General features: G+C 53.1%; 1 protein-coding gene across 1 annotated transcript in view; it reads left to right on the forward strand.

Moving 5' to 3' along the window:
• The first annotated feature begins 308 nt into the window (after nucleotides 1-308).
• The window catches only part of ABCB10 (ATP binding cassette subfamily B member 10), a 58,212-nt gene continuing 45,806 nt past the window's right edge, over nucleotides 309-12,714 (forward strand). The window contains exon 1 of the mRNA XM_069735142.1: nucleotides 309-1,944. Within this exon, the coding sequence (XP_069591243.1) occupies nucleotides 1,395-1,944 (550 nt within the window). The 5' untranslated portion in view covers nucleotides 309-1,394. The remainder of the gene's footprint in view (nucleotides 1,945-12,714) is intronic.

Below are 12,714 nucleotides of genomic sequence, written 5' to 3' on the forward strand. Positions count from 1 at the left end.
ACTCCTGCACTCACACAAGTCTATGGAGGACGCAGAACAGCGGAGAGCACGGAGGTGTCAGAACGGAGACGGTACTGTCCGACTGTCCGCACCCTCAGGCTGGAGCAGGGACCGAGCGGCCTCACAGGAGGCGGCAGAGTCTCCGCAGGACGCTGTGTACAGCTATTTACACCGGGGACAGCAGCACGTGACTCTGAGGACACCGCGCTCCAGCGGCCGTTTCCGGTTCCGGTCAGACTTCGCTGCAGTCAGGAGAGGGTTAAGCCCTGCTCTGGGGGCGGGGCCTGCAGTGTCTGGGGGCGGGGCCTGTTGGGGAGGTCGCTGGGATCCGGCTGCGGTGAGTGAGGTGACGGCTCGGAGCTCCCGCGGCCCCAGCGATGACGGCGCAGATATGACAGGAGGAGGCGGAGGCCGCAGCGTTATCGCACCGCACACCCGGGGCCCCTCACAGATACCGGCCCCACTGCACAGGGAGCGCGGCGCCCGGAGGAGACACCCGCTGCTGACCTTCAGGTGCTGCCGAGCGCCTCACCGGAGCTGCCTGTGCTGTCCCTGCTCCTGCCTGAGGGAGAGCTGTCACCTACCTGAGGGAAAAACCTGAGGAAGAGCTACCACCTGCCTGAGGGAGAGCTGTCCCTGCTCCTGCCTGAGGGAAAGCTGCCTGTGCTGTCCCTGCTCCTGCCTGAGGGAGAGCTGCCTGTGCTGTCCCTGCTCCTGCCTGAGGGAGAGCTGTCACTTGCACCTGCCTGAGAGAGAGCTGCCGCTGTGCTGTCACTGCTCCTGCCTGAGGGAGAGTTGCCTGTGCTGTCCCTGCTCCTGCCTGAGGGAGAGCTGCCTGTGCTGTCCCTGCTCCTGCCTGAGGGAGAGCTGTCACTTGCACCTGCCTGAGAGAGAGCTGCCGCTGTGCTGTCACTGCTCCTGCCTGAGGGAGAGTTGCCTGTGCTGTCCCTGCTCCTGCCTGAGGGAGAGCTGTCACTTTCACCTGCCTCAGGAAGAGCTGCCTGTGCTGTCCCTGCTCCTGCCTGAGGGAGAGTTGCCTGTGCTGTCCCTGCTCCTGCCTGAGGGAGAGCTGTCACTTACCTGAGGAAGAGCTACCACCTGCCTGAGGGAGAGCTGCCGCTGTGCTGTCGCCTGCTCCTGCCTGAGGGAGAGCTGTCACCTACCTGAGGGAGAGCTGTCACCTGCCTGAGGAAGAGCTGCCACTTACCTGAGGGAAAAGCCTGAGAAAGAGCTACCACCTGCCTGAGGCAGACCCGCCATCTACCTGAGGGAGAGCCGCCACCTGCCTGAGGGAGAAGCCTGAAGAAGAGCTACCACCTGCCTGAGGGAGATCCGCCATCTACCTGAGGGAGATCCGCCATCTACCTGAGGTAGAGCTGTCCCCTGCCCCCGCCATGCTGGGCCGCTGCCTCCCTCTGGGGGCTGTCGGGGGCCGGCTATGGCTGCTCTCCCGGCTTCCTCTCTATACCGCCTCCTGTTCCTATAGAACTTTGTGCAGAGACCTCCAGAAAACCATCAGCAGGACCCGACCCCCGCGCTCTGCCCCCCGGACCACCCCCGCAGCCTGCAGTCTGGGCAGCATTTGGACCTGTCACTCATCCGCCAGATCCAGGGGCTTCAGCAGCATCCGGGGAGAGGGGGCGTCTGTGCCGGACCCCCGGAGGGAAGAGACCGCACCGCAGAGGAGGCCGGCCAACCAGGACCCCCGGAGGGAAGAGACCGCACCGCAGAGGAGGCCGGCCAGCCAGGACCCCCGGAGGGAAGAGACCGCACCGCAGAGGAGGCCGGCCAGCCAGGACCCCCGGAGGGAAGAGACCGCACCGCAGAGGAGGCCGGCCAGCCAGGACCCCCGGAGGGAAGAGACCGCACCGCAGAGGAGGCCGGCCAACCAGGATGTGAGGAGGCTGCTGGGCCTGGCGGCACCGGAGAGCTGGAGGCTGACAGGTAGCGGGGTCACTGAGGGGCCAGCATCACCGGGGGGGGGGGGAGGGGGGGCTTATACCGCGGGGTGTAAATATTTACACTTATGTTACAAACTAACAATCTAACATCAATATTTACCATCTATGGAGATAAAGCAAAGTCCCCAGATACCGAAATATTGTGTAACCCCCCATCCCCCCCCCCCCCCGCTCTACTGCCCCCATTATCTACACTGCACCACATATATACACACTGCACAGTACCACTCCTCCTGTATATACACTGCACAGTACCACTCCTCCTGTATATATACACTGCACAGTACCACTCCTCCTGTATATATACACTGCACAGCACCGCTCCTCCTGTATATATACACTGCACAGCACCGCTCCTCCTGTATATATACACTGCACAGTACCACTCCTCCTATATATACACTGCACAGTACCACTCCTGTATATATACACTGCACAGTACCACTCCTCCTGTATATATACACTGCACAGTACCACTCCTCCTGTATATATACACTGCACAGTACTACTCCTCCTGTATATATACACTGCACAGTACCACTCCTCCTGTATATATACACTGCACAGTACCCTCCTCCTGTATATATACACTGCACAGTACCTCTCCTCCTGTATATATACACTGCACAGTACCGCTCCTCCTGTATATATACACTGCACAGTACCTCTCCTCCTGTATATACACACTGCACAGCACCACTCCTCCTGTCCTGTATATATACACTGCACAGTACCACTCCTCCTGTATATATACACTGCACAGTACCACTCCTCCTGTCCTGTATATATACACTGCACAGTACCACTCCTCCTGTATATATACACTGCACAGTACCTCTCCTCCTGTATATATACACTGCACAGTACCGCTCCTCCTGTATATATACACTGCACAGTACCGCTCCTCCTGTATATATACACTGCACAGTACCGCTCCTCCTGTATATATACACTGCACAGTACCACTCCTCCTGTATATATACATTGCACAGTACCGCTTCTCCTGTATATATACACTGCACAGTACCGCTCCTCCTGTATATATACACTGCACAGTACCACTCCTCCTGTCCTGTATATATACATTGCACAGTACCGCTCCTCCTGTATATATACACTGCACAGTACCGCTCCTCCTGTATATATACACTGCACAGTACCGCTCCTCCTGTATATATACACTGCACAGTACTACTCCTCCTGTATATATACACTGCACAGTACCACTCCTCCTGTATATACACTGCACAGTACCACTCCTCCTGTATATATACACTGCACAGTACCGCTCCTCCTGTCCTGAATATATACACTGCACAGTACCACTCCTCCTGTCCTGTATATATACACTGCACAGTACCACTCCTCCTGTATATATACACTGCACAGTACCACTCCTCCTGTATATATACACTGCACAGTACCACTCCTCCTGTATATATACACTGCACAGTACCGCTCCTCCTGTATATATATACACTGCACAGTACCTCTCCTCCTGTATATATACACTGCACAGTACCACTCCTCCTGTATATATATATATACACTGCACAGTACCGCTCCTCCTGTATATATATACTGCACAGTACCGCTCCTCCTGTATATATATACACTGCACAATACCGCTCCTCCTGTATATATACACTGCACAGTACCGCTCCTCCTGTATATATACACTGCACAGTACCGCTCCTCCTGTATATATACACTGCACAGTACCGCTCCTCCTGTATATATACACTGCACAGTACCGCTCCTCCTGTATATATACACTGCACAGTACCACTCCTCCTGTATATATACACTGCACAGTACCACTCCTCCTGTATATATACACTGCACAGTACCACTCCTCCTGTATATATACACTGCACAGTACCACTCCTCCTGTCCTGTATATATACACTGCACAGTACCACTCCTCCTGTATATATACACTGCACAGTACCTCTCCTCCTGTATATATACACTGCACAGTACCACTCCTCCTGTATATATACACTGCACAGTACCACTCCTCCTGTCCTGTATATATACACTGCACAGTACCACTCCTCCTGTATATATACACTGCACAGTACCTCTCCTCCTGTATATATACACTGCACAGTACCTCTCCTCCTGTATATATACACTGCACAGTACCACTCCTCCTGTATATATACACTGCACAGTACCACTCCTCCTGTATATATACACTGCACAGTACCACTCCTCCTGTATATATACACTGCACAGTACCACTCCTCCTGTATATATACACTGCACAGTACCACTCCTCCTGTATATATACACTGCACAGTACCTCTCCTCCTGTGTATATACACTGCACAGTACCTCTCCTCCTGTGTATATACACTGCACAGTACCACTCCTCCTATATATATACACTGCACAGTACCACTCCTCCCGTCCTGTATATATATACTGCACAGTACCACTCCTCCTGTATATATACACTGCACAGTACCACTCCTCCTGTCCTGTATATATACACTGCACAGTACCTCTCCTCCCGTCCTGTATATATACACTGCACAGTACCACTCCTCCTGTATATATACACTGCACAGTACCACTCCTCCTGTATATATACACTGCACAGTACCTCTCCTCCTGTGTATATACACTGCACAGTACCTCTCCTCCTGTGTATATACACTGCACAGTACCACTCCTCCTGTATATATACACTGCACAGTACCACTCCTCCTGTATATATACACTGCACAGTACCACTCCTCCTGTATATATACACTGCACAGTACCACTCCTCCTGTATATATACACTGCACAGTACCACTCCTCCTGTATATATACACTGCACAGTACCACTCCTCCTGTATATATACACTGCACAGTACCACTCCTCCTGTATATATACACTGCACAGTACCACTCCTCCTGTATATATACACTGCACAGTACCACTCCTCCTGTATATATACACTGCACAGTACCACTCCTCCTGTATATATACACTGCACAGTACCACTCCTCCTGTATATATACACTGCACAGTACCACTCCTCCTGTATATATACACTGCACAGTACCACTCCTCCTGTATATATACTCTGCACAGTACCTCTCCTCCTGTGTATATACACTGCACAGTACCACGCCTCCTGTATATACACTGCACAGTACCACTCCTGTATATATACACTGCACAGTACCACTCCTCCTGTCCTGTATATATACACTGCACAGTACCACTCCTCCTGTATATATACACTGCACAGTACCACGCCTCCTGTATATACTGCACAGTACCACTCCTGTGTATATATATACACTGCACAGTACCACTCCTCCTGTATATATACACTGCACAGTACCACTCCTCCTGTATATATACACTGCACAGTACCACTCCTCCTGTATATATACACTGCACAGTACCACTCCTCCTGTATATATACACTGCACAGCACCACTCCTCCTGTATATACACTGCACAGTACCACTCCTCCTGTCCTGTATATATACACTGCACAGTACCACTCCTCCTGTATATATACACTGCACAGTACCACTCCTCCTGTATATATACACTGCACAGTACCACTCCTGTATATATACACTGCACAGTACCACTCCTCCTGTATATATACACTGCACAGTACCACTCCTCCTGTATATATACACTGCACAGTACCACTCCTGTATATATACACTGCACAGTACCACTCCTCCTGTCCTGTATATATACACTGCACAGTACCACTCCTCCTGTCCTGTATATATACACTGTACAGTACCACTCCTCCTGTATATATACACTGCACAGTACCACTCCTCCTGTATATATACACTGCACAGTACCACTCCTCCTGTATATATACACTGCACAGTACCACTCCTCCTGTCCTGTATATATACACTGCACAGTACCACTCCTCCTATATATATACACTGCACAGTACCACTCCTCCTGTATATATACACTGCACAGTACCACTCCTCCTGTATATATACACTGCACAGTACCACTCCTCCTGTATATATACACTGCACAGTACCACTCCTCCTGTCCTGTATATATACACTGCACAGTACCACTCCTCCTGTCCTGTATATATACACTGCACAGTACCACTCCTCCTATATATATACACTGCACAGTACCACTCCTCCTGTATATAGACACTGCACAGTACCACTCCTCCTGTATATAGACACTGCACAGTACCACTCCTCCTGTATATAGACACTGCACAGTACCACTCCTCCTGTATATAGACACTGCACAGTACCACTCCTCCTGTATATAGACACTGCACAGTACCACTCCTCCTGTATATAGACACTGCACAGTACCACTCCTCCTGTATATAGACACTGCACAGTACCACTCCTCCTGTCCTGTATATATACACTGCACATTACCACTCCTCCTGTATATAGACACTGCACAGTACCACTCCTCCTGTATATATACACCGCACAGTACCACTCCTCCTGTATATATACACTGCACAGTACCACTCCTCCTGTATATATACACTGCACAGTACCACTCCTCCTGTATATACACACTGCACAGTACCACTCCTCCTGTCCTGTATATATACACTGCACAGTACCACTCCTCCTGTCCTGTATATATACCCTGCACAGTACCACTCCTCCTGTATATACACACTGCACAGTACCACTCCTCCTGTATATAGACACTGCACAGTACCACTCCTCCTGTATATAGACACTGCACAGTACCACTCCTCCTGTATATAGACACTGCACAGTACCACTCCTCCTGTATATAGACACTGCACAGTACCACTCCTCCTGTATATAGACACTGCACAGTACCACTCCTCCTGTATATAGACACTGCACAGTACCACTCCTCCTGTATATAGACACTGCACAGTACCACTCCTCCTGTATATAGACACTGCACAGTACCACTCCTCCTGTATATAGACACTGCACAGTACCACTCCTCCTGTATATATACACTGCACAGTACCACTCCTCCTGTATATATACACTGCACAGTACCACTCCTCCTGTATATAGACACTGCACAGTACCACTCCTCCTGTATATAGACACTGCACAGTACCACTCCTCCTGTCCTGTATATATACACTGCACAGTACCACTCCTCCTGTATATAGACACTGCACAGTACCACTCCTCCTGTATATAGACACTGCACAGTACCACTCCTCCTGTCCTGTATATATACACTGCACAGTACCACTCCTCCTGTATATATACACTGCACAGTACCGCTCCTCCTGTCCTGTATATATACACTACACAGTACCACTCCTCCTGTATATATACACTGCACAGTACCACTCCTCCTGTATATGTACACTGCACAGTACCACTCCTCCTGTATATATACACTGCACAGCACCACTCCTCCTGTATATATACACTGCACAGTACCACTCCTCCTGTGTATATATACACTGCACAGTACCACTCCTCCTGTATATATACTCTGCACAGTACCACTCCTCCTGTATATATACACTGCACAGCACCACTCCTCCTGTATATATACACTGCACAGTACCGCTCCTCCTGTCCTGTATATATACACTGCACAGTACCGCTCCTCCTGTCCTGTATATATACACTGCACAGTACCACTCCTCCTGTCCTGTATATATACACTGCACATTACCACTCCTCCTGTCCTGTATATATACACTGCACAGTACCACTCCTCCTGTCCTGTATATATACACTGCACAGTACCACTCCTCATCTATATATACACTGCACAGTACCACTCCTCCTGTCCTGTATATATACACTGCACAGTACCACTCCTCCTGTCCTGTATATATACACTGCACAGTACCACTCCTCCTGTATATATACACTGCACAGTACCACTCCTCCTGTATATATACACTGCACAGTACCACTCCTCCTGTCCTGTATATATACCCTGCACAGTACCACTCCTCCTGTATATATACACTGCACAGTACCACTCCTCCTGTATATATACACTGCACAGTACCACTCCTCCTGTATATATACACTGCACAGTACCGCTCCTCCTGTATATATACTCTGCACATTACCTCTCCTCCCATCCTGTATATATACACAGTACCGCTTCTTTTTATGTACTGGCTGTTCTTCTGTGTACATGGGCACTGTGCAGTGTCTCTAATCACTGATTCTCCCTGTTCTCGGCCCGACCTTTTTCGTGGTTGTGTTCGAGACCTTTCTGCTCTAATCGGTGGAGCTGCTCCTGTCTCTCGGCGGGAACCCGGCTGTGCTACTTCTGTCTCTCGGCGGCATCCGGGCTGTGCTGCTCCTGTCTCTCTGCAGGATCCGGTCTGTGCTGCTCCTGTCTCTCTGCAGGATCCGGTCTGTGCTGCTCCTGTCTCTCTGCAGGATCCCTACTGTGCTGCTCCTGTCTCTCGGCGGGATCCCGGCTGTGCTGCTCCTGTCTCTCGGCGGGATCCCGGCTGTGCTGCTCCTGTCTCTCGGCGGGATCCCGGCTGTGCTGCTCCTGTCTCTCGGCGGGATCCGGTCTGTGCTGCTCCTGTTTCTCTGCAGGATCCGGTCTGTGCTGCTCCTGTCTCTCGGTGGCATCCGGGCTATGCTGCTCCTGTCTCTCGGTGGCATCCGGGCTATGCTGCTCCTGTCTCTCTGCAGGATCCGGTCTGTGCTGCTCCTGTCTCTGCAGGATCCGGTCTGTGCTGCTCCTGTCTCTGCAGGATCCGGTCTGTGCTGCTCCTGTCTCTCGGCGGGATCCCGGCTGTGCTGCTCCTGTCTCTCGGCGGGATCCCGGCTGTGCTGCTCCTGTCTCTCGGCGGGATCCCGGCTGTGCTGCTCCTGTCTCTCGGCGGGATCCCGGCTGTGCTGCTCCTGTCTCTCGGTGGGATCCCGGCTGTGCTGCTCCTGTCTCTCGGCGGGATCCGGTCTGTGCTGCTCCTGTTTCTCTGCAGGATCCGGTCTGTGCTGCTCCTGTCTCTCGGTGGCATCCGGGCTATGCTGCTCCTGTCTCTCGGTGGCATCCGGGCTATGCTGCTCCTGTCTCTCTGCAGGATCCGGTCTGTGCTGCTCCTGTCTCTGCAGGATCCGGTCTGTGCTGCTCCTGTCTCTGCAGGATCCGGTCTGTGCTGCTCCTGTCTCTCGGCGGGATCCCGGCTGTGCTGCTCCTGTCTCTCGGCGGGATCCCGGCTGTGCTGCTCCTGTCTCTCGGCGGGATCCCGGCTGTGCTGCTCCTGTCTCTCGGCGGGATCCCGGCTGTGCTGCTCCTGTCTCTCGGTGGGATCCCGGCTGTGCTGCTCCTGTCTCTCGGCGGGATCCGGTCTGTGCTGCTCCTGTTTCTCTGCAGGATCCGGTCTGTGCTGCTCCTGTCTCTGCAGGATCCGGGCTGTGCTACTCCTGTCTCTGCAGGATCCGGGCTGTGCTGCTCCTGTCTCTCGGCAGGATCCGGGCTGTGCTGCTTCTGTCTCTCGGTGGGATCCCTACTGTGCTGCTCCTGTCTCTCGGCGGGATCCCGGCTGTGCTGCTCCTGTCTCTCGGCGGGATCCCGGCTGTGCTGCTCCTGTCTCTCGGCGGGATCCCGGCTGTGCTGCTCCTGTCTCTCGGCGGGATCCGGTCTGTGCTGCTCCTGTTTCTCTGCAGGATCCGGTCTGTGCTGCTCCTGTCTCTCGGTGGCATCCGGGCTATGCTGCTCCTGTCTCTCTGCAGGATCCGGTCTGTGCTGCTCCTGTCTCTGCAGGATCCGGTCTGTGCTGCTCCTGTCTCTGCAGGATCCGGTCTGTGCTGCTCCTGTCTCTCGGCGGGATCCCGGCTGTGCTGCTCCTGTCTCTCGGCGGGATCCCGGCTGTGCTGCTCCTGTCTCTCGGCGGGATCCCGGCTGTGCTGCTCCTGTCTCTCGGCGGGATCCCGGCTGTGCTGCTCCTGTCTCTCGGTGGGATCCCGGCTGTGCTGCTCCTGTCTCTCGGCGGGATCCGGTCTGTGCTGCTCCTGTTTCTCTGCAGGATCCGGTCTGTGCTGCTCCTGTCTCTGCAGGATCCGGGCTGTGCTGCTCCTGTCTCTGCAGGATCCGGGCTGTGCTGCTCCTGTCTCTCGGCAGGATCCGGGCTGTGCTGCTTCTGTCTCTCGGTGGGATCCGGTCTGTGCTGCTCCTGTCTCTCTGCAGGATCCCTACTGTGCTGCTCCTGTCTCTCGGCGGGATCCCGGCTGTGCTGCTCCTGTCTCTCGGCGGGATCCCGGCTGTGCTGCTCCTGTCTCTCGGCGGGATCCCGGCTGTGCTGCTCCTGTCTCTCGGCGGGATCCGGTCTGTGCTGCTCCTGTTTCTCTGCAGGATCCGGTCTGTGCTGCTCCTGTCTCTCGGTGGCATCCGGGCTATGCTGCTCCTGTCTCTCTGCAGGATCCGGTCTGTGCTGCTCCTGTCTCTGCAGGATCCGGTCTGTGCTGCTCCTGTCTCTGCAGGATCCGGTCTGTGCTGCTCCTGTCTCTCGGCGGGATCCCGGCTGTGCTGCTCCTGTCTCTCGGCGGGATCCCGGCTGTGCTGCTCCTGTCTCTCGGCGGGATCCCGGCTGTGCTGCTCCTGTCTCTCGGCGGGATCCCGGCTGTGCTGCTCCTGTCTCTCGGTGGGATCCCGGCTGTGCTGCTCCTGTCTCTCGGCGGGATCCGGTCTGTGCTGCTCCTGTTTCTCTGCAGGATCCGGTCTGTGCTGCTCCTGTCTCTGCAGGATCCGGGCTGTGCTGCTCCTGTCTCTGCAGGATCCGGGCTGTGCTGCTCCTGTCTCTCGGCAGGATCCGGGCTGTGCTGCTTCTGTCTCTCGGTGGGATCCGGTCTGTGCTGCTCCTGTCTCTGCGGGATCCGGGCTGTGCTGCTCCTGTCTCTCGGCAGGATCCCGGCTGTGCTGCTTCTGTCTCTCGGTGGGATCCGGGCTATGCTGCTCCTGTCTCTCGGTGGGATCCCGGCTGTGCTGCTCCTGTCTCTCGGTGGGATCCCGGCTGTGCTGCTCCTGTCTCTCGGCGGGATCCCGGCTGTGCTGCTCCTGTCTCTCTGCAGGATCCGGTCTGTGCTGCTCCTGTCTCTGCAGGATCCGGTCTGTGCTGCTCCTGTCTCTCTGCAGGATCCCGGCTATGCTGCTCCTGTCTCTCGGCAGTGCCCTATGGGAAGTCTTTTCCTGCGCTGCCCTTTGCACTAACTCCAGAGTCTCCTCCTCGGCGGACCCTGCTCTCTATGGGGGGTGTTGGGAGTTCTCTTCCATGGTTCGGCTTTTTGTTATTCTTGCAGATGTTACATTGTTTTGTTCACTGGTTGTTATGTCACAATATTGCACTTTTATAACTGAAGCTTCATCTCCCCCCTCTCCTTATAACGTGTGGTACTCGCTCATTCATTGCCCCTGTACAGTGTCAGGAGGGAGCGGCGTCCGCCTTACAGCTGCACAGAAAGCTTTGTGACCCGTGTGTTACAGCAAGAGCCTGACAATATCCGGGCACAGCGCCACCGTTGCACCCAGGTCCACTCTGGTACTGCACTATTTATATGAACTAGTAATGAGCTGCAATACCAGACATGACCTGTGCTCAGCAGTGGCGCTGTGTCCAGATCAGTCATCCTCTTCTTTACAATCCTGTATGAAATGCTGCAGATCCAGCTCCGTCTCCTGAACATTTCTGTGCCTTTTCCTTCCTATGTGAAGTGTCTGGATTATTGGACAGATCACCAGACTGCTGGACGGAGGATCCCCATGGTGTCCTCCAGTGGGATCTCCCTCCGTGGCCGTATCTGCCGTCCCCCAGGACCTCCGTGTCTGCAGATGGGGGGCAAAAGGAGAACAGAAACAAGGGCACAAAAATAAATATTTACTGGTGCAAGAGTCAGATAAAAGCAAAGAGTCCGATGTAAAGGTGATAAATCACGGAGGCTGCGGGTGAGATCACCGGGCGCCGACACAACGGGAATCCACCGAGGAATAAGGAACCTAAAGAGAGAACCCCCCATACAGCTGGATACAAGACCCTACTAATACAGAGCTGACATGGACGCCATATAAGAGAGACTGACCCGTGTGGTGTCCAAGGGGGAAATGCAAACATAGTACACAAATATGTATAATAACCAGTGGGTAATAATAGAACAAGGATGCATGCGGGTGTGATGTAAGTACCAGTCCTACTCCAGGCACTGAGATCATAGCAATGTGTTATTGTGCGCAGTGCTGCTGGAGACGTAGGTGGAAATTACCCTGCGCGTTTCGCTGGTCATGCCAGCTTCATCAGGGGAGGGGAGAAAAAAAATAAAAACTGAAATAAATGAATTGCTGGACCTGACCTGACCAGCGATGCTCGTGGGGAGTATTTCCATGTGTTTTGGTCTGATGTGCTTTATTTGCCTTTCTCCTTAAGGATTTATATAAGGTGTATTACTGTTATCACTCCTCGTTATTTTTTGCATTTGTCCTATTATTGATTATTACCTGTTGGTTATAATTTTGGATCTATTTTCAATATTTGTATATTCTGTATAGCTTTGCCCCTTGGACACACAACGCGGGGTCGGCCCCTCTCATCCGTGCTATTATATGGCGTCCATGACCGCTCTGTACGATTAGTGGGGTCTTGTCCCGTCTGTATCCAGCTGTATGGGATTCACACCTTCACCTGCTGATGTTTATCGTACCATTTTCTATGAGTTTCCATTGTGTACTGATTACATGGATCGTCTCTTGTTTTGTTGCCTTTAGATTTTGATACTTCTGTTTTACCTGTTTTTAATCTTTCAGTTTTGT

Source organism: Ranitomeya imitator, chromosome 7, assembly GCF_032444005.1.
Source record: "Ranitomeya imitator isolate aRanImi1 chromosome 7, aRanImi1.pri, whole genome shotgun sequence".
Lineage (NCBI taxonomy): Eukaryota > Metazoa > Chordata > Amphibia > Anura > Dendrobatidae > Ranitomeya > Ranitomeya imitator.